At 53.2% G+C, this 17312-nt stretch overlaps 3 protein-coding genes across 3 annotated transcripts; all 3 read right to left on the bottom strand.

Annotated features, from left to right (window-relative positions):
• Positions 1 to 1971: 1971 nt before the first annotated feature.
• On the bottom strand, positions 1972 to 9705 carry EV422DRAFT_565727 (uncharacterized protein; the record flags this gene model as incomplete). Its single annotated transcript, XM_053072359.1, has 6 exons — positions 1972 to 3516; positions 3594 to 4814; positions 4887 to 6787; positions 6859 to 7252; positions 7338 to 8948; positions 9019 to 9705. The coding sequence occupies 6 exons, from the start codon at positions 9703 to 9705 to the stop codon at positions 1972 to 1974; spliced, it is 7359 nt and encodes a 2452-aa protein (XP_052927051.1).
• A 2564-nt stretch (positions 9706 to 12269) lies between these two features.
• On the bottom strand, positions 12270 to 14317 carry EV422DRAFT_381633 (D-isomer specific 2-hydroxyacid dehydrogenase). The gene is made up of 6 exons (XM_053066784.1): positions 13920 to 14317; positions 13635 to 13847; positions 13434 to 13559; positions 13071 to 13370; positions 12480 to 13001; positions 12270 to 12408 (listed from the first exon to the last, which is right to left on the bottom strand). Exons 1-6 carry the CDS (start codon positions 14211 to 14213, stop codon positions 12361 to 12363), a joined length of 1503 nt encoding a protein of 500 aa, XP_052927050.1. The 5' UTR covers positions 14214 to 14317; the 3' UTR covers positions 12270 to 12360.
• A 421-nt stretch (positions 14318 to 14738) lies between these two features.
• Positions 14739 to 16287, bottom strand: EV422DRAFT_522443 (small subunit of acetolactate synthase-domain-containing protein). The gene is made up of 4 exons (XM_053069822.1): positions 15977 to 16287; positions 15324 to 15890; positions 15051 to 15249; positions 14739 to 14989 (listed from the first exon to the last, which is right to left on the bottom strand). Exons 1-4 carry the CDS (start codon positions 16028 to 16030, stop codon positions 14871 to 14873), a joined length of 939 nt encoding a protein of 312 aa, XP_052927049.1. The 5' UTR covers positions 16031 to 16287; the 3' UTR covers positions 14739 to 14870.
• Between the last annotated feature and the right edge of the window lie 1025 nt (positions 16288 to 17312).

Here is a 17312-nt window from a genome sequence, read left to right as displayed (position 1 = left end):
AAAGGGCAGCCATAGTTGCCCTCCATATAGCAGGCAAGACGACATCTGAAATTGCAAGGCAGGAGCACGTTCACAGGAATACTGTGAGGAACACTATTAAGAGGTTTGCGAACGAGAGTGCCACTGCACCAACCGCCTATCAATCGAAGAAGCCAACAGGAAGACCAGCTAAGTACCAGCCTTCTGACGATGATTTGGCTGCCTTCCGCAGTATTGTCGTTGCTGACAGTAGCACTCGGGAGAAAACACTAAAACAGATCACTTTTGAATTCACACAGCTCACCGGACTCCAGGTGTCTGCAAAAACAGTGCGTCGCTACCTACGGGACCTGCTCTATCTCACCTCGCGTTTCAAGGTCCGAAAGCCACTATTGACAGAGGACCATAAAGCAGCACGCCTTGCATTTGCACTGCAGCACCAAGACTGGATGGAAGCGGACTGGTCTCGTGTTTTCTGGACTGATGAGACGTCCTTTGAAATTGGCTGGGTACCTAAAATGCGGTGCTGGCGCTTACGAACTGAACGTTTTCATCCCGATTGCATCCAGGGCACCAGGAAGAGTGGACAAAAAACATTCATGTACTGGGGAGCATTCATTGGAAATGCAGTAGGTCCAATGAAAGAGATGCAGCGTGTTCAGCGAGAGGGTCAAAACCGTGGAGGGATTAACTCTACTGCCTATGTGCAACATCTTACTGCTAACATGTTGCCGATGTGGCGGAATCTAGAGATTTTTCTTCCCAATCCTCTCTTCATGCAGGACAACGCCCCTATTCATACATCGGCTGAAACTCGACAGTTCTTTGATGAACACGGCATTGAGCTTCTTCCCTGGCCAGCGCAGAGTCCAGATCTCAATCCGATTGAGAATCTGTGGGCAATGCTCAAACGGAAGGTATCGAAAGCGAACCCTACCCCTGGAATGTTGGACAACGTTGTGCAAACTATATGGCCCACAATGCAGCCGCATCTTGATGCATTGACACGGTCAATGCCATCAAGCATGGCAGCCGTAATCGCAGCCAATGGGGGGACAACTAGGTATTAGCAAAATTCAGATCTAGATCCATTCATTTAGGTCAGGTTTCGCAATGCCCCAAGATTAAGGATGATGAGTTGATGTCGCGCAACGCGCGTCAGACACTGACTTAATCTGGCATGCACACAGCTTTATGTCCACTGACTGTACGTCTGTCAAACCGGCCATTATTGTCCGAAGTGTGAAAGAGAGGCTGAGCCGGCGTTCACACCTAGCTTCACATTCATCGATGTTGAGTGGAGGACGTCGAGCTCTATCGATAATATATAGGATGAAACCGACCAGAAGCTGATTCTGGAAGAAGGGGCTTCCTGTATGTCTGCCGGTAAACTGTCCATAAAGGAGCAACGTGAATGTGATCTAGCGGTATACAGTTTCGACATTAGGTAAACCACGGCCAATAATGATGACACTATATAAACAACCCATGGTTCAAAGCAGTCAAAAGATGAATTACATAGACATGAGAAGGTAGAACATTATCGAAGCAGAGCAAAAGTGCAAAGCCGGGGTATCATATGAAAACAGGTTGAGGGTGAAGAACAATATGCTGAATGATCCAAAAATGACAAAAAGGTACAGGAAGGGTGTGAACGTATCTCGTCTCTATGAGCGGGAGGTTGGACGGAAGTTGAAGTGGCGGTGATTAATGGATGTACGCGCGGAGAGAACGTGAAAACATGTGGCTATCGAAATGTTGTTAGGCGAAGCTGCCTCAAGGACAGGCCATGTGAGCGCCATTGGGGGAGAATGTCGTAGTCGACGCATGGATGGCGGCATCAAAAAGTTGGGAACTCCCTAAGAGGTGGTGCTCCACTCGATGTCGGGCACGAGCCGGACTTATACGAGGTCCGGTTGCGTTCGCACTGGCTCAAACTCCCAACTATGCAGCGATAGGGAGAAAGGCAGGGCATCGTCGCAACATCTACCCTCATCCGTCGGTCTTCGACCGCTGCGGTAGAGGGGGAAGCGCACTGGCAGATGGGCGCCGCGAATGGTTCTGCGAGCGAGCTCTTGCAGGCTCCTCTCTGATGGGTTTCATGTCCGGTGACGAGTTAGCAGCGTCGTCCGGGTCAAGACACCGCAGCATTGCGTCGAGCAGCGCATCCAACTTGATGGGCTTGCTGCAGTACTCATCGCTACCAGCGGCCAGAGACGCCTCGCGATCGCCCATCATCGCATTGGCGGTCAATGAGATGATGCGAGGTTGTTGATCAGGCGGCAAACTCGACCGAATGAGCCGAGTGCTTGTGAGGCCGTCCATGACGGGCATCATGTGATCCATGAGAACCAAATCATAATGTGATTTCATAACGGCCTCAAGGGCTAGCTTTCCGTTTTCCACAATGTCCATCGTGATGCCCACGCGCTTTAGCATGTGAACGGCGACCTTCTGGTTAATAGGGTTGTCTTCGGCTAGAAGGATTTTCGCCCGCTGCAGCAATTCTAAGTCTTCGGTGGAAGACCCACGCTTTCCGCTTTGTAACCGGCGTTTGGTGATCTTCGGGCTAGCCTTAGGTGTCTCTTCGATGGTGCTGGGCCCAAATATCAAGAACGATCCCTGTTTCCGTTGATGATCCAGTGTATCTGGATGTCGGGGCTTCACGTCGGGTGTGGGTGACGAATTGCCATTGACCCCGATTGTTTCTTCATCGACGAGCTCTTGAACGCTCGGAGACTTCAAAGGGGTCAACGGAGTGGATGGGTGAGTTTTTACTGGCGACAGTGACATCCGTTCCAATCGCAGGAACATTTCGACCAGTTGCTGTTTTAGGCGAAGCTTTTTGATGGGCTTGATCATCATCGCGGAGAATTGCGCTATTTGCTTTTCCTCTTCTCCGAAACGGCAGCCCATAGAGGTCAAGAGCACCAAGGGCATGGTCTTCGGCTTCTGACTCAGGTGACGTATGCGAGTGGCGAGGGTGTATCCGTCCATATTGGGCATGATCATATCCAGTAAAGCCAAATCGAATCCGGAGTCCGTCTCCAACGCCTTGAGAGCTTCCTCTCCGCTACCCACGCATTTGACACGCATACCCCAGCTGGAACAGAATTGCTCCAAAATCCGGCGATTGGTTCGGTTATCGTCCACGACGAGCACGCCTTTGCCCTGCAATATCTGCATATGGTCAACGGCGTCGGCGTCCACATCTGGCGCTGCTCGCACGCGGATGGTGAAAAAGAATGTGGATCCCACACCACTCTCAGATTCTACCCACATCGTTCCACCCATCATTTCGGCAAGTCGTTTGCTGATCACCAAGCCCAATCCTGTACCTCCATGAGTACGAGTTGTGCTTGAATCGACCTGCGAAAAACTCTGGAACAGGCGATGCATGCGATCGGCCGGGATGCCTATCCCAGTATCCTTTACTTTCAAGGTGATTTCGTAGAAGCCTTCTTCCATCGGCGTGTCCCCCGCCTGATCCAGCCGTCTGTTCTCCACCGATACCACCACTTCGCCATTGGTTGTAAACTAAAAAGCGTAGGTTCAACAGCGTCAGGAAAATCGCCACAGCGCGACCGTAAACAAAAACGAAAACGAAGACTCACCTTGACGGCGTTGGACAGCAGATTGACGAGGATCTGCCTCAAACGAGTGGGATCTCCAACAAAGGTACCAGGTTCGTCGTTATTGACATAGAGGAGCTCCAAATTCCTCTCCGCTGCTTTGGGCACAAGTAGGTCTAAGGCACCTTCTATACAGGTGCGAAGAGAAAATGGAACTTCTTCCAAATCCAGCTTCCCGCTCTCGATTTTGCTGAAGTCCAGGATATCGTTGATAATGCTCAGCAGTTCATCTCCGGATGTGTGAATGATGTTCGCGTAATCCTCCTGCAGCGTGTTGAGGCCGCTTTCCAACAAGCAATTCGCCATACCGATGATAGCATTCATTGGCGTTCTTATCTCATGACTCATATTTGCCAGGAAGCTACTCTTCGCCAAAGTTGCAGCCTTTGCCATCTCCAGCGCCTCGTGCGTGTCCTGTTGCGCTTTGATCCTTTCCTGAACTTCAACCTCCAGGATTGCATTCTTTTCCTGCAACTGCTTCGTGCGCTGTTCAACCATATTCGACAGGTTAAAGCTATAATCTTGGAGGCGCTTGTACAGCGATGCATTCTCGAGCGCTGCAGCCGCCGTGGAGACAAGAATCTGCAAGATCTTGAGACGCGATTCCGTAAAGGCTCCAGCGATCAAGTCGTTCTCCAGATAGAGGATAGCCGTCATTTTGCCCTGCAAGAGAACGGGCGTGCAAAGTAAAGACTGCGGTTTTCGCATTCTCAAACAGGGCTCAACGAGGCATGCTCGCCGTAACGAGTCCGGCAGACATGTGCTCATTGCAACCTGTTGGGTCCGGTAAACATAGTTGATAAGGCACGCTGGTACTTCGGCTGAGGCGTCGGTGATGGAGATGGCGGACTCGGTGACTTTGATGTCAAGCTTCGACCCATTGGCACCGGAGAAGTAGCTACTTGACGACGTTTGTGATGCAGGTTGTCCATCAACGGCTGCCACGGAAGGACGTGGAGTGCCGTTCGCGGCCTGATCGCCCGCTTTGGGTGCATCGGACATCTCGTCAAGAGCATTCGGGTTCGTAGTGGCCTCATTGGGGTTGCGCACTGCGAGAGATCCAGACGACACCAGGACCAGATCATGGTCGCGCACTTGCATCAAGAACGCCCGCGAGGCGCCGGTGTTGCGGATGATATTGGCGATGACTTGCTTGACAAGGCGCGGGAAAACAATCTCCGTCGATATAGCCCTGGTTGCATTCTAGTGCGACAGCCAGACCCCTTGTAAGCACTTGATTCAACACACGCAGATCGATCGCCATTCCGCACTTACCAACAAAGCTTCTATGTCAATCTCGTCATGCTTTTCCTCGATCTTCGAAGTTCTCCCCGCACTAAGCCAGCTCCACATGCCACCCATACTCTGCAACTGCGCGGTTTTCGCTTTGCTGCCCCAGAGCACATACGCGTAAAACGCGTCCGCGGCGTACGCCCCGGCGACGTTCATTTTCCCTGCTGCCGCGTAATACTCAGCCGCGAGCTCGCTAGCCAGTGCTTCTTCGTGCGTGAACCGGTTCGTGCGCGCCATGGCGATAGCTTCATCGTACAACTCCATAGCGACATACTTATTGCCCGCAACCCGCTCGTACTCCGCTTGTACAAGCTTGTACTTGTGCAGGAAGTTTCCAGGCGCACTGTCCGCATACACCTGCATCTGCTTCTGATTCCGGATCACTGTCTCCTCCGCGGCCGGCCAGGATGGACTGTCGATGTCAGCGACAGCCAGCAGGGCTAGTGACTGATAAAAGCTGAGTTCCGCGACGAGAAGGAGACCAACACCGCCAGCCACGACGCTTTCAGCGAGGGCTGCTTGCTCCACCGCTTGATCGTACTCGCGAAAGACGTAGGCCAGGATAAGCTTGTAGCAGTGATACGCAAAAATACACAGCTGCATCTTTTGAACCTCTGGGGTGAGCATCGTGCGTTCATCAAAGACCTCCCCGACCAACATCGTTGTGTCCTTTGGCTCAGCCTCGGGATTCCCAATCAAAGTCTTGACAAGCTGGTGGGTGATGCGGATGTAGGCCGATCCAATGGCCTGCTTTTGTTCATAGACCTTATTGGCCTGCTGCGTGCTCTTTTCGTCGATTTCGCTCAGATTCTCTCCAGACAGGACAGAGTACATCATATCCTCGGTCGCGGCGTATCCCATGTATTCGAAGTTGCACGTGGCCAAACCATGGTTCCATGCGATTTTGTAACTCTGCATGCATTCCCGTACCGGCTCGGTCCAAGGTTGAATGTGCGAGGCGAACACTTTGTAAACCTGGCACTTGATGGGATCGTTCTCCCAGTGGTCAGATACAAGGTTCTTTCCGACACATCCCCAAACATAGCCTTTGGTCATCTCCTGGTAGACACCACACAGGAGTAGACCGTAGAGAATGTAGCCATAACAGCTGCTCGCCGTATTTCCGTTGTCCACACTGATGCGAACCATAGTGAGGATAAGAGGAACAAGTAGCTCAGGCGCTCCAAAGTAAATCGGGGGTATCAATGCAGACATCATCTCCAGAGCCTTCGCCGTGTTTTCATTCTCGTCCATCATCCGGGCATGCTCCAAATGCTGAATCTCCGCATCGGTCAGGTCCAGTCCCGCCCGGAGTGCATCCACTTCCGGACTACCCGCTGGCGGGATGGGGCACCCCAAAACAGTCAGAACATCCAGGCCCGTCGCGATGGCTTCTTGCGTCAACCCTTGACTTGTCCAGTACTTCACCTCGATGAGCCCAAGTTGAGCCTTCTCGGTTACGTTGCGGAGGTTCAGTTTCGCGTTATCTATGAGATCTTTGGCCCTCGTGTATCGGCAGCAATTGTACTCCGCCTCAATGAGATCCAAGTGCAGCTGTTTAGCGAGATCGTAGTTCCGCCCCCAGCTAGCTTCCTCGCCGCCCAACATCTCCAGCCCGACCTTGAAGTACTCCGAAGCGGTATCTGCAAACGCGGCGTCTTTCGCTTTCGTTCCGGCCATGCAGTTATACTTTGCGCATTCCTCACGGGCTCGCTCGGACGTGATCAGGGATTGCCCCTTGTTGAGCTGATTTACGATCTCAAAAATGCGGTCCTGCACCTCGTTTGGTGGCGTGTACATGATGAGGAGCTGGCCGACCTTCAGATGAGTTTGCACTCGTTCTTCTTCACTGAGAAGCAACATGGCCGCTTGCTGCACACGATCTATGGAGTGGGAAATGCATCAGCGTTTTCCTGATGATGGCTTCACTTACGTAGTAGCGGTATGTACATACCATGCTGAAACTTGTAATTGACGCGAATGTGGGCGGTACCACCCTGTAAATGCTCAGAGCCAGCGTAACCGGACAATGCCAACGGGACTTTGTAGGATTGATCCAGAGGAACGATATAGCCCCCTTCAACGCCTTCCCACAGCTCCGTCACTGTCGCATCCACCGGCTTCTCGTGCAGCTTGCTGATCATAAACAGGTTGAATGTGTCTCCTATACAGGCCGCGAGACTGAGCACGCGTTGTCCATTAAGCGTCAACTTGCGCATTTGCGTGACCATGAAGTCAACCACGTTTTCCGCCAGTCCTGCCTCCGAAACTGAGGCCGGGTCCCAGATCCATTTCCGTTTCGTCCAGTTGAAGGTCAGGCTGTCAGTCTGATGGAAGCTTTTCAACAGCTGTAATGAAAAGGGGTCAGTATTGTACGGAACCGTAAATCGAGAAGTCCTGCCGAATGTGCAGACAACAGAAGAACGCACATACCTGCAACAAAAAAAACGGATTCCCCGCCGTCTGAGCATGCACTAGCTTCGTCAAGCTCATGGCTTTCGCAGGCGGTGCCTCCTCCTTTCCTGGAAGCGAAGAGAACGAGCCATGCGCCGACGCCGACGGGGTCCCTGGCAGACTCCCGTAGCTACTCCCAGCGGCTGAGGAAGTCTCATGATCCGACGTGTCCGAGTCGCTCGACTCGGACGCACTCCGGGCCAAAGCTGAAGAGCTGTGAGTGATCGACGGGACGCGCCTCGCCTTTTCCCATCCGAGAGTGTCGGCTATGAGTTCAGCTACTGCTGTTGGATCCAACGGCTTTAATTCGATTTCAATCAAGTACCGTTGGACATCCGGGGCTTTGCGTAAGGAGGTAAGGATTTCGGACAGTGGGTGCAGTTTGTCGACTTCGTTGTTCCGGTATGCTAATATGAGAAGTACGCCGCCAAGACTCTTCTCCGGATCCGACATGATCGAGCTAATCATGTTGAGAGTCCCTGTATCCGCCCACTGCATATCATCCAAGACTAGGACCAACATTCGCCGATCATCGCCGATGTTCGAAGGAAGGGACGTGAACACCTGAATGAATTTCAGCATGACGGTGATGAACCGCTGCTTTCTTTGCGCCTGTTCCAGATTGGCCGCAACGGGCTGCAAACCGACCACCTGTTCCAGCTGCGGGCAGATCTGGACGATGATTCCCCCCAGCCCATCCGCTCCAATCAACTCATCGAACTTCGCTCGAAATGCATCCAACAGCTCGACGGGCGACGCCAAGATGTTTGCCACCAATTCCCGAAACGCCTGAATAAAGCTGTGGAAAGGTAGCCGCGCCGAGAACTGATCCACTTTCGACGCCGCAAACCACGACCCGCCCGTTACGACCGGTGTGTGGATTTCGGAAATCAAAGCAGATTTTCCCACACCGGAATATCCTCCCACCGAACACAGAACCGGACGTCCCTTACGAGTGATTTCCAGCGAATCCAGCAACTTCTGTATCTCCTCCTCGCGCCCGTACAATTTGTTTGGGAACACCAGCCGCGATCTAGCATCGTATATGCCGGGAGTAAAGCGAGCGAGACCTCGATGATTGTGTGCGACCGTGCCATTCCGGTGGTGCGTTCGACGAAGCAGCGTACTGAGTCGGTTGCAATCGGCAGAAATACCCATCGCGTGCTGATATCTGTCCTCAGCGTTCTTCGAAAGCATTTTGAAGACCATTTCTGCGCATTTCGGATGAATGCTATCCGGTAATGGCGGTGGAGAGCGTGCAAGATGAGCGAATACCAATTCGGCAGGACCCAAATCCGATGATTTGAATGGCGTCTGCATCGTCAGGAGTTCGTAGAAGACACATCCGAGGGAGTAGAAATCGGCGCGGTAGTCCAGCGATCTACTGGTCCGCCCTGTTGCCTCCGGTGCCATATACGCCAAGTCGCCTTCCAGTCCAACAGGTGACATCCCCGGATTGAGGTTCACGCTATATTTTTCCGTTTCTAATCGCGAAGCGTGTCCAAAATCTACAATGCGCACATCGAAATCTTCGCATTCCGGGTCGGACGGTGCTTTCGGTGCTGCAACGATGGACGAAGACGAGAGGTTCTGGAAAATGGAAGAAAATCAATATTCATCCCGTGATCCGGAAACGTTGTAGGCTGAGTGTTTTACTCACTTTGTGGGTAATGCCGCCGTCGTGGATGAATACGAGAGCCATTCCGATCTGCTGAATCAATTTCAGCGCAGCCAGCACAGGAAATGGTTTTCCGCGTCGTTCCAAAATGCCGTGGAGGGTGAACTCCGAGTAATCGGGGAAGGGCAGCAACAGCCCTTGTGCTGATGACGAGAAAGGGAAAGGAGGGATGATAGCCGTTTGCACGTTTGGGACCAGTCCATTTGAACTTCGTTGCCGTGGCATTGCAAAGTAGCCCTCAGCGGACGAGGCAGTGCCTGGCGACTCCAGTGGAAAGATAGCATCTGGTAAGGCGATCATGCCTTCGTGAGCACTTTTATATAGGGAAGACGAAGACGTCGACATCCCTGGTGTGAGTGAGGCCGCAGCTCCGAATCCATCAGCCGGAGATTGCCTGATGCGTGTAGCTGGCGGCGATAACATCTGGGCCGATCGATCGACAAGCAAATGTTTGATGATATTGTACTCGTGGCGCAATTGAGCGACCGCTTCTACGCCTCTTGGCCCATCCTGAGACGCGGCTTTGACAAGCACGGGTATATGTCCAAGACGACCCCTGTAAGTAGCAGTCGTGTGGCACGAGTCTTGTGCGATCAAAGTCAAGTCGGTCAGAGGGTCGACCAAACTGACGTTCAGTGCGCTAGCAAATAATGAGACGGTATCTAGCATGGGTCGCGCGGGGCTGGGTGTTGGGATTTTCGTGGGCAGAGAGTTTTCGTTCGTAAACGATGCAGCTTGTGACGATGATCCTTGCGACGTGAAGGCGGGAAGGTTCGTCAAGCGAGGAATACTGCGACGTCGCCGGCTTGCCAATAAAGTCGACTCTGGAGCGTGGTCTAATAATAGCCCTGTTACGGGCCGTCGTGACTGAGATTCCGTAGCCTCGGGTCCAGCTCGAAAAGGATTTGCCACACAAGAGCCTCGACCACTATGCCCATCCATACCGACCGTCTGCGTCATTCCTGGTCGCCGTCCGTCTGTAGCCTCTGTTGCCGCCGCTGAAGCGGAGAGTCCGCCTTTCCGGCGCTTGGAAGAAGGCGGCTGCAATTGACCAGTGACAAGCTGGTCGTACGCCGCAGCGAGACTGGCCGAGTGTTGCTGACTGTAGCTGCGAAAGTCCCGTCCTGGAAGAGAAGGATTCTCCCGGTCACAGTGAGGAATGCCCTCAAGCGAGTAGGAATCCCCCCGAGAGAACCACCCTTTGCTGGGCGATCGTTGTCGTTTCTTTCCTCCGGACATATCGAATAGAAAGAGAGATAATGAGGGCGAAAAGGGAGAAGAAAGTTAGACCCTTTGTGGATAGGCGATGGTGAAGAATCCCGATAGACCCCTTCCAGTGCATGACGGGGTCGACCGGTGAGGAGGCTGCGCTGCCGATGAGGATTCAGCTGTTGGAGGTCTGCCGTCCAACGACAGCCAGTTGAGAGCAGGTGCTGGTGCTCGCTCATTGGGCCCTTCCAATAGTCTGCCGAGTAGACCCCTCCAGTTGCAAATTGCGATGGTCAATGCTCAAAGGAGCAAAAAGTTGGCCCCTCCTTGTGGCTTTTCTCACATTGATCTTGACAAGCCTACGGCACGCATTCACATTCAACCCTCCTTCATCCATTCATTCAGTCACCGGCAACAGCGAGCCCTCCCTCCCATCCATCCCACACATCACATAGATATGCGAGGCCACCGTTGCCCTCGTCGTCCAACTTTGCAGCCCTCCGTCTGCGCCGATCCTTCCTTCGCGCCATCAAATAAAAAACCATGCCTCAGTTGTGGTCGTTCACCGCAGGGCCATGGCTCCATAATGACGGGCACTGACAGTTTCCGCACACCGTCTTACCTGATCCGCAATATGCTCTTCTGCCTCTGGGTGGCCGATGGTCGTCCTCGTTGCGAATGCCCGCTCAGTGTTAGGGCTCCTTTCCGGCGACGGAAGCTGTGCGGCAAAAATAAAAGAGTTCCATGAAGTCAACGTCTCGGCTTTTAAGTTCAATGTGGAATTGTTGGCGCAAACGTTACCATCGTGTTACTCACTGTGGGGGCGTAAATGTGTGCCTGGGTGTCTCTCGGAGAAGCGTTCTACGTACTATCCACCGTATCTCAATCGCAGGTTGAAGGTCTCCCGACGAAAGGCGCCATAAAGGAGGGTTGGGCAACAATTATGTACAGATGGGAGAAATCGTATCCCGAAAATGCACAATTGGTATCCTGCGGGTCTCACAGCCCTATACGTGGCGGGTGCACGCCATCATATACTTACAGCGTCATTCCTAGCTGCTGGTAATAATCGGGAGGGTATCTGGCCCTCCGGTATGTGCGCTTCATGGCTTTTTTACGACTGCCAAACGCGGATTGTGTGCATGATGTCGCCCCGTACCCTCGTCATTCTACCAATTGAGCCACGGGGCCCCACTTAAAGGGGGCGCTTCATTCTAAGCTTCACTGTAAAGTTTTCAAAGCGATCGACATACTTTCTATCATCCCGATCTCCTTTATATTTATACAATCGATCGGCACAAAGTCCAAGATTCGTATGCTGCGGTGTGCAGCCAGGATCAACGGGGGTTATCATTGCACAATCCATTGCGCATCATCACCCGTCCGTGGGTCCGAGAGCTTCTAGAAGTGACCACAATGGGTTCAGCTGTCAATACCTTGCTTAGTCATCATGAAGTCGCGTCGTCTCAAGTTGTCGGCCTGCCCCCTCCACTCCTCCGCGCAGGGGCGCCATGACCTGGCCTTACGTCCATTTTGTTTACTTCACTATATCGCTCCATTCTTTCCGTTCTCTGGGAAGCCTTGAGTCATCGTCGCTACATAACCAACACCGCTGGAGCTTTTCGCTCCGTCCCTCCGCGCAGGGGTCGATAACGCCTCCAGGGTGCCCCCACTCGTCAACCCCTTGCGGGGTCTCGGCCGAAGGATGCAGACAGGTGATGGCTGGTAGGTAAGATGGGACGGGCTCTTCATTTCGCCGGTAGTTATAGCTTATAGGTACCTTGTTCCTGCGGAGGTTAAATGTGGCGAGCCACCCCAACACTCCGAGGCCAGGCAAGGTCATACAAGTAAGGAAGAACTGCAAAAGATGAATGCAGGCATCGTCCTTTATCTTCAACATCTGCGACGGTATGTGATAACGGGCTGCATACATCTACTACATTGATACCCGGGAGCGTCAGGAGAGTGACTGTGAAAGGCTGCTATTGTCTACTTCGACGAGCTGATGTAGTAAGAATTTCCTATCTGACCAAGGCGAGCGACGCGTGAGAGCGATTGTCTGATCCGTTGCAGGGTCTCTGCCTATGGAGAGGAAGAAGTCTTTGAAGCTGCAGCTCATTTCGTGTTACAGGAGTTGGTAAGTTCCGTCAACATTTTACCCGACTGTCCAGCAAATTCAAACGATCAGCACATGCATCCTTCCCGCACAGCACGTCATCACGCGCAACACCTACCAAAAACTCCTCAATATTATCCAAAGTAGTCTCCGCAATCTTCTCCAACGCATCCGTCGTCAAGAACGCCTGATGCCCCGTAATCACCACATTCGGGAAACTCATCAGCCTGGCCAACACATCGTCCACAATCCCTTCCTGCCGCTTATCCTCAAAAAAGTACCCCTTCTCGCCCTCATACACATCCAGCCCCGCATACCCAACCTTTCCCGTCTTCAAATGCTTCAGCAGGGCTTTGGTGTCGATCAGTGGGCCGCGGCTGGTGTTGATGATCATGACGCCGTTTTTGCATTTGGAGAGCTTTTCGTCGTTGAGGAAGTATTGGGTGTCTGGGAGGAGGGGGAGGTGGAGGGAGATGATGTCGCTTTGGGAGAGGAGGGTGTCGATGGTGGTGTAGGTTACGCCTTTGCGGGATTTGAGCGAGTCGGCTTGGTATTTGTCGTAGCAGAGGACGCGGCAGCCGAACCCGAGGAGGATGTCGACGAGGCATTGGCCAATTTTGCCTGTTCCGCAGACGCCGACCTGGTGGATCGTTCAAAACATCAATTGGGGGTACAACGAACCCGTCAGACACGCCCATCGCACACTCACAGTCTTGCCGTGCATATCAAACCCAACAAGCCCATCCAGCCCGAAATCGCCATGCACAGTCTTCGAATGCGCGCGATGCAGCTTCCGGTTCAGGCAGAGCATCAACGCCGTCGCATGCTCTGCGACACTGTACGGGCTGTAGTTTGGTACCCGTGCAACAGAGATTTTGAGCTTGGTGCATGCTTCGAGATCGACGTTGTCGGAGCCGTTGCAGCGGAGCGCGATCATCTTGGTGCCGTGTAGTTGCAGGGTGGAGGCCATCGAGGCGCTGACTTGGTCGTTGACAAAGATGCAGACGATCTACGTGTAACCGCATTCAGCATGCATTGCGACGCGTTGAGACAGACTCCCGCGATAGAATACCTTCGAGTCCGAAGCCAATCGAACAGAGCTCTCATCCAACTTCAGCTTCACAAAGTCAAAATCAAACTTGTTCCCTCGTTTCTCATTCTCGGCCCTGAACACCTTGGTCATGTACGGTTTGGCATCCTTCACAACGGACATCACATCATCAGCGCCCCGGTCCCGAAGAGATATGCGTTGATCTCAGGACTCAGTACTTACAAAGAACGTAATCACGGGTTTACGTGCAGCATTCTTCGCTTCGTCGAGACTGTCCACCCAGTGCTGGGAGAGCTCTGAGGAGAGGTAGCGGATGAGGGAAGACGCCGCGACGGGGTCTTTGGCAATGAGAGGTTCCGCGGATGCGGCGGAGAGTTTGATGACGGTTGTTGGTTTGACTGCGATCACATCTGAGGGTGCCGCGTAATCCGAGAACTATCGACACCATTATGTCAGGAAAACCGCTTGAGCGATGCGCACTTTCCATTGAACTGCACATCCACTCACCAAAGCACAAACGCCCATATACCCCCCCTCCCCAACGGGCCGCAGCTCCGACCTCTGCTCCGGCTGTTCATCCGACACCTTCGTCTTGGTCGTCCATGCCAATTCACCGCTCTGCACAACATAAAGAGCTCCAAGAAACTGTTCAGACTTCAAGAGCAGCTCGTCTTTCTGCAGGTGCAGGGTTTCGGCAGCGTCTGCGAAGGGCGCGATTTGAGCGTCGCTGAGATGTTGGAAGGCGGGGACGAGGCGGAGAGAGGAGGTGGGGGTGGGCGATGGGGTTTTTGTGACCGTCATTGCGATGGCGGTTTCTATGTCAGAGATGTGTGTGTTTGGGTATCAGATTGATGGAGAGATCTCGGCCGGTCATCTCAGGACGAAAGAGACGAAGGCGGCAATCGATGGAAACGAGTCAAACGACCCTCGGGAACGGGGCTTGGACGTTGACTGCGCCCATTATGGCCCAAAGAAAGCTACCGTGATCCGGTGCGTCGGGTGAGCCTCCGATGGGAGCCAGACACCGCGCCACAATGCTGACACGGCTGAAGCAATATCAATACGACCTGCACAAGCAAGCTGGCAGCACTCGCAACTTCAAACCGTGTCGGCGCATGTCGCGGACGCATAACCACATCGACCCACTTATACAAGAGCTTATTGGGGGACTAGACCCACAGAAGCGCGCGGCATCGCAGGCAGCGTTGAAGGAGGCGTCGGCGAAGGAGGCTAAAGGCCGTGAACAATTGAGGTACTAGATAAGGGTTAATGCCGAATAAAGTGATAGCGATGAGTCTACTATTGATAAACTCCGGGCGTAGACAATGGCTGAACGCTCTCCGATGTATTTTCATGATTCTCGGCATATGTACATAGTGTATTTGCACATCGTTCTGGCTAATCGATTTTGTGATATTAGAGTGGAAGCAGGGAAGCGCGGTGGAGTTTCTTATGAGTTCATCCCGGGGGAAGCATGGTCGCGTCGATCTTGCCATGCTGCTCTTCTTCCTCTTCTTCTACTGTGATGTCGTCTTCGTACACTCCATCCACGGGACTACGGGGCATGGCCATCGCACCTAAAGAGTAAAGATCAGTAGAGAGACCTGATGAAGGTATCAAAGAATTGTGCCTTCATACCAGATCGTGCAGCCTCTATGATTCCAAAGGGCTTGAGAAGCTTCATAAACGCGTCGATTCTATCGGGCTTGGCCGTCAATTCGATTATAATGCCATCGATACTGACATCCGTGACGCGAGCTTTAAACAGACGGGCCAATTCTGTGATCGCTTGACGTTGCATCGCAGCTCCTAACAAAGGTGAGAGCGTCGACTGTGTCTATTGAAGAGAACGATAAGTGTGATGCGCCGGGACGTTCATTCGCGAATTAGCGTCGCGCATCTCAAACTCACAGCTTGCTCGTCCGCCTCGTGAGATTCATAATCGAAGTGCACAGCATGCTCTTTTGGCACTGTGGAAACCTTCACCAAGAGCATCTCCCTCTCTACGATCCTCCCGTGCGTGAAATCTAAGACAGCCCATACAGGCACCATATCTTCCAACTGCCTCCTCGCCTGCTCAATGACCGCCTTCTGGCCGCTCAGCACGATGGTCATCCGACTCAAGTCCGCGACCTCCGTCTTTGCAACGACTAGAGACTCGATATTGAAGCCACGCCCTGCCAAAGTCCCAGAGACGTGCGACAGCACCCCTGGCTCATTGGAAACAAGGCAGTTGAGGACGTGGCGGGTGATGGGAGCTTGAGTTGCGGTTGGGGTGTTATAGAGGATGTTGTTGACGGCCTGCTCAGCGGAAGAAAAGAAGGGCTCTGGGTCCAAGAAAGCGGGCTTCTTTCGGCGGCGACGGAAGTGGGGAACGGGCGCCGCTGTTGGGGCTTGTGTACGTAGGGTCGCACATGATGCAAACGATCTACGCCCTGCGCCGACGCAAGATGCAGTCCGAGTACCGACATAAAGAGCCTAGAGAAGATTGAACGTGAGACGGGGGCATGCACACGACGCTTTACCACGGTGACCTGAGCCTATACTAGAGCTCTCCAACGTACCGTTGCCGCACGCATTGTGGCCTGGCCGCCGTGGGTCGAACGCATCGACAACATGACCGAAAGGAAGCGCTCTGAGACGATCTGACTCGTTGTACAGTACGTATGTGGAATCGGTGAAAAGAGCCGCTTTGGAACAGCCGCAACGAACACAGGCTATAGGTGCGAATATGAACTAACTCTCTGAGGACGTAGAGGGTGTCTCTTTGTGGGAAGTTGTTCGTTCGCCTCGTTCACAGTTTCCCACGGACGACTTGAGAGTTGGGAGATTGGAAGCGAGTGAAGCATGTGAATCATCATCACGCATGACTCACCCCTAACAATCCAACATCCAACATAACGCGTCCGCGGACATACTGTAATTCTCGACGACGGGACCCTGCCACCGCTCCCGGTCAGAACTTACACGTCTCGTAAGCAAAAAAGGGGCATCGATTCAGCCCAGGGTCCCCCGAAACTCTCCTGTGGCCCCGCTTTGCTCCCAGCCTCCCCCTCATCCCGTCGGCTATGAAAGAGCCGCCTCCCTCCCCCGTCCCGATTTCTGTTTCTCTGCAGGAGGTCAGCTCCGCTCCAGGCCCTCTCCTGTCTGGTCGCCTGCCCCCTTTCAGTCCCACATCCATCTGTAAATTTCAGATGTCGCCGAATGTGGTCGGGCTTGACTCGGGAGGCCGGGAATGCGCCAGCAAATTGCGCCACTCCATTCTGTCCTGGACGAACTGTCCGCGGGCGCGAGTGCAGGAGGTAGGGACGGCCGCTTAGCGCCGTCACCCGCTCGCCATTCTGCATCTTCATGATTCGTCAGCCCGACGCGTGGCATCTCTGCCAACGACGCGTCGTCACACCGCCATTTCACCGACATCTTGATAGCGGCGGTGCAATGGTGGTTTCGAAGCTTGAACCAGGTCGCCTTCAGTGGCCTCGCTCTACTGCGGCGCAGGTAATGGAGTTTCAACAAGGGGCGTCTCTTGGAACGAGTATGTGTCAAAGTAAGAATATAAAGACATCGCGAGCAGGGAGCTCAGTAAGAATTGTCGTGGAGTATGTCGCGAGAAGGTAGGAAATGTACAGTACGTAACTACTTCTCCATACGAGCTCTTCTCTATTACATTCGTTCAGGGTACGGAGGTTCGAGATCCGGGGGCGAAGCGGTTTTAGGGAACAAAGAAGGAGGGTATCAGGGAGAAAATCTATCTATCTATAGTAGTCAGAGGATACGCCTATGGGTCAGGGCACGAAGCAAGAGAGTGGGGGATATTCTAACAAAAGAAGTCTAATCGAACGAGCTAAGAAGAAACTCCGCGTGACGCCCACGCCGACGGGGCCCCGTTTCCCGAACGTT

This window comes from Fimicolochytrium jonesii (assembly GCF_025526975.1).
Source record: "Fimicolochytrium jonesii strain JEL569 chromosome Unknown EV422scaffold_6, whole genome shotgun sequence".
NCBI classification, from domain to species: Eukaryota; Fungi; Chytridiomycota; class Chytridiomycetes; order Spizellomycetales; family Powellomycetaceae; genus Fimicolochytrium; species Fimicolochytrium jonesii.
This window is presented reverse-complemented; position numbering and strand designations above follow the sequence as displayed.

Bases quoted from the DNA above. Each gene is read 5' to 3' on its own strand.
- EV422DRAFT_381633 (XM_053066784.1), bottom strand. From the start codon at position 14,213: ATGACGGTCACAAAAACCCCATCGCCCACCCCCACCTCCTCTCTCCGC. The intron at 13,371-13,433 runs GTATTCTATCGC...GGTTACACGTAG, and splicing joins GATTGGCTTCGGACTCGAAG to ATCGTCTGCATCTTTGTCAA. The intron at 13,002-13,070 runs GTGAGTGTGCGA...ACGATCCACCAG, and splicing joins TTGATATGCACGGCAAGACT to GTCGGCGTCTGCGGAACAGG.
- EV422DRAFT_522443 (XM_053069822.1), bottom strand. From the start codon at position 16,030: ATGTTGTCGATGCGTTCGACCCACGGCGGCCAGGCCACAATGCGTGCG. The intron at 15,250-15,323 runs GTGAGTTTGAGA...TCTCTTCAATAG, and splicing joins ACGAGGCGGACGAGCAAGCT to ACACAGTCGACGCTCTCACC. The intron at 14,990-15,050 runs GTATGAAGGCAC...TTTACTCTTTAG, and splicing joins CATAGAGGCTGCACGATCTG to GTGCGATGGCCATGCCCCGT.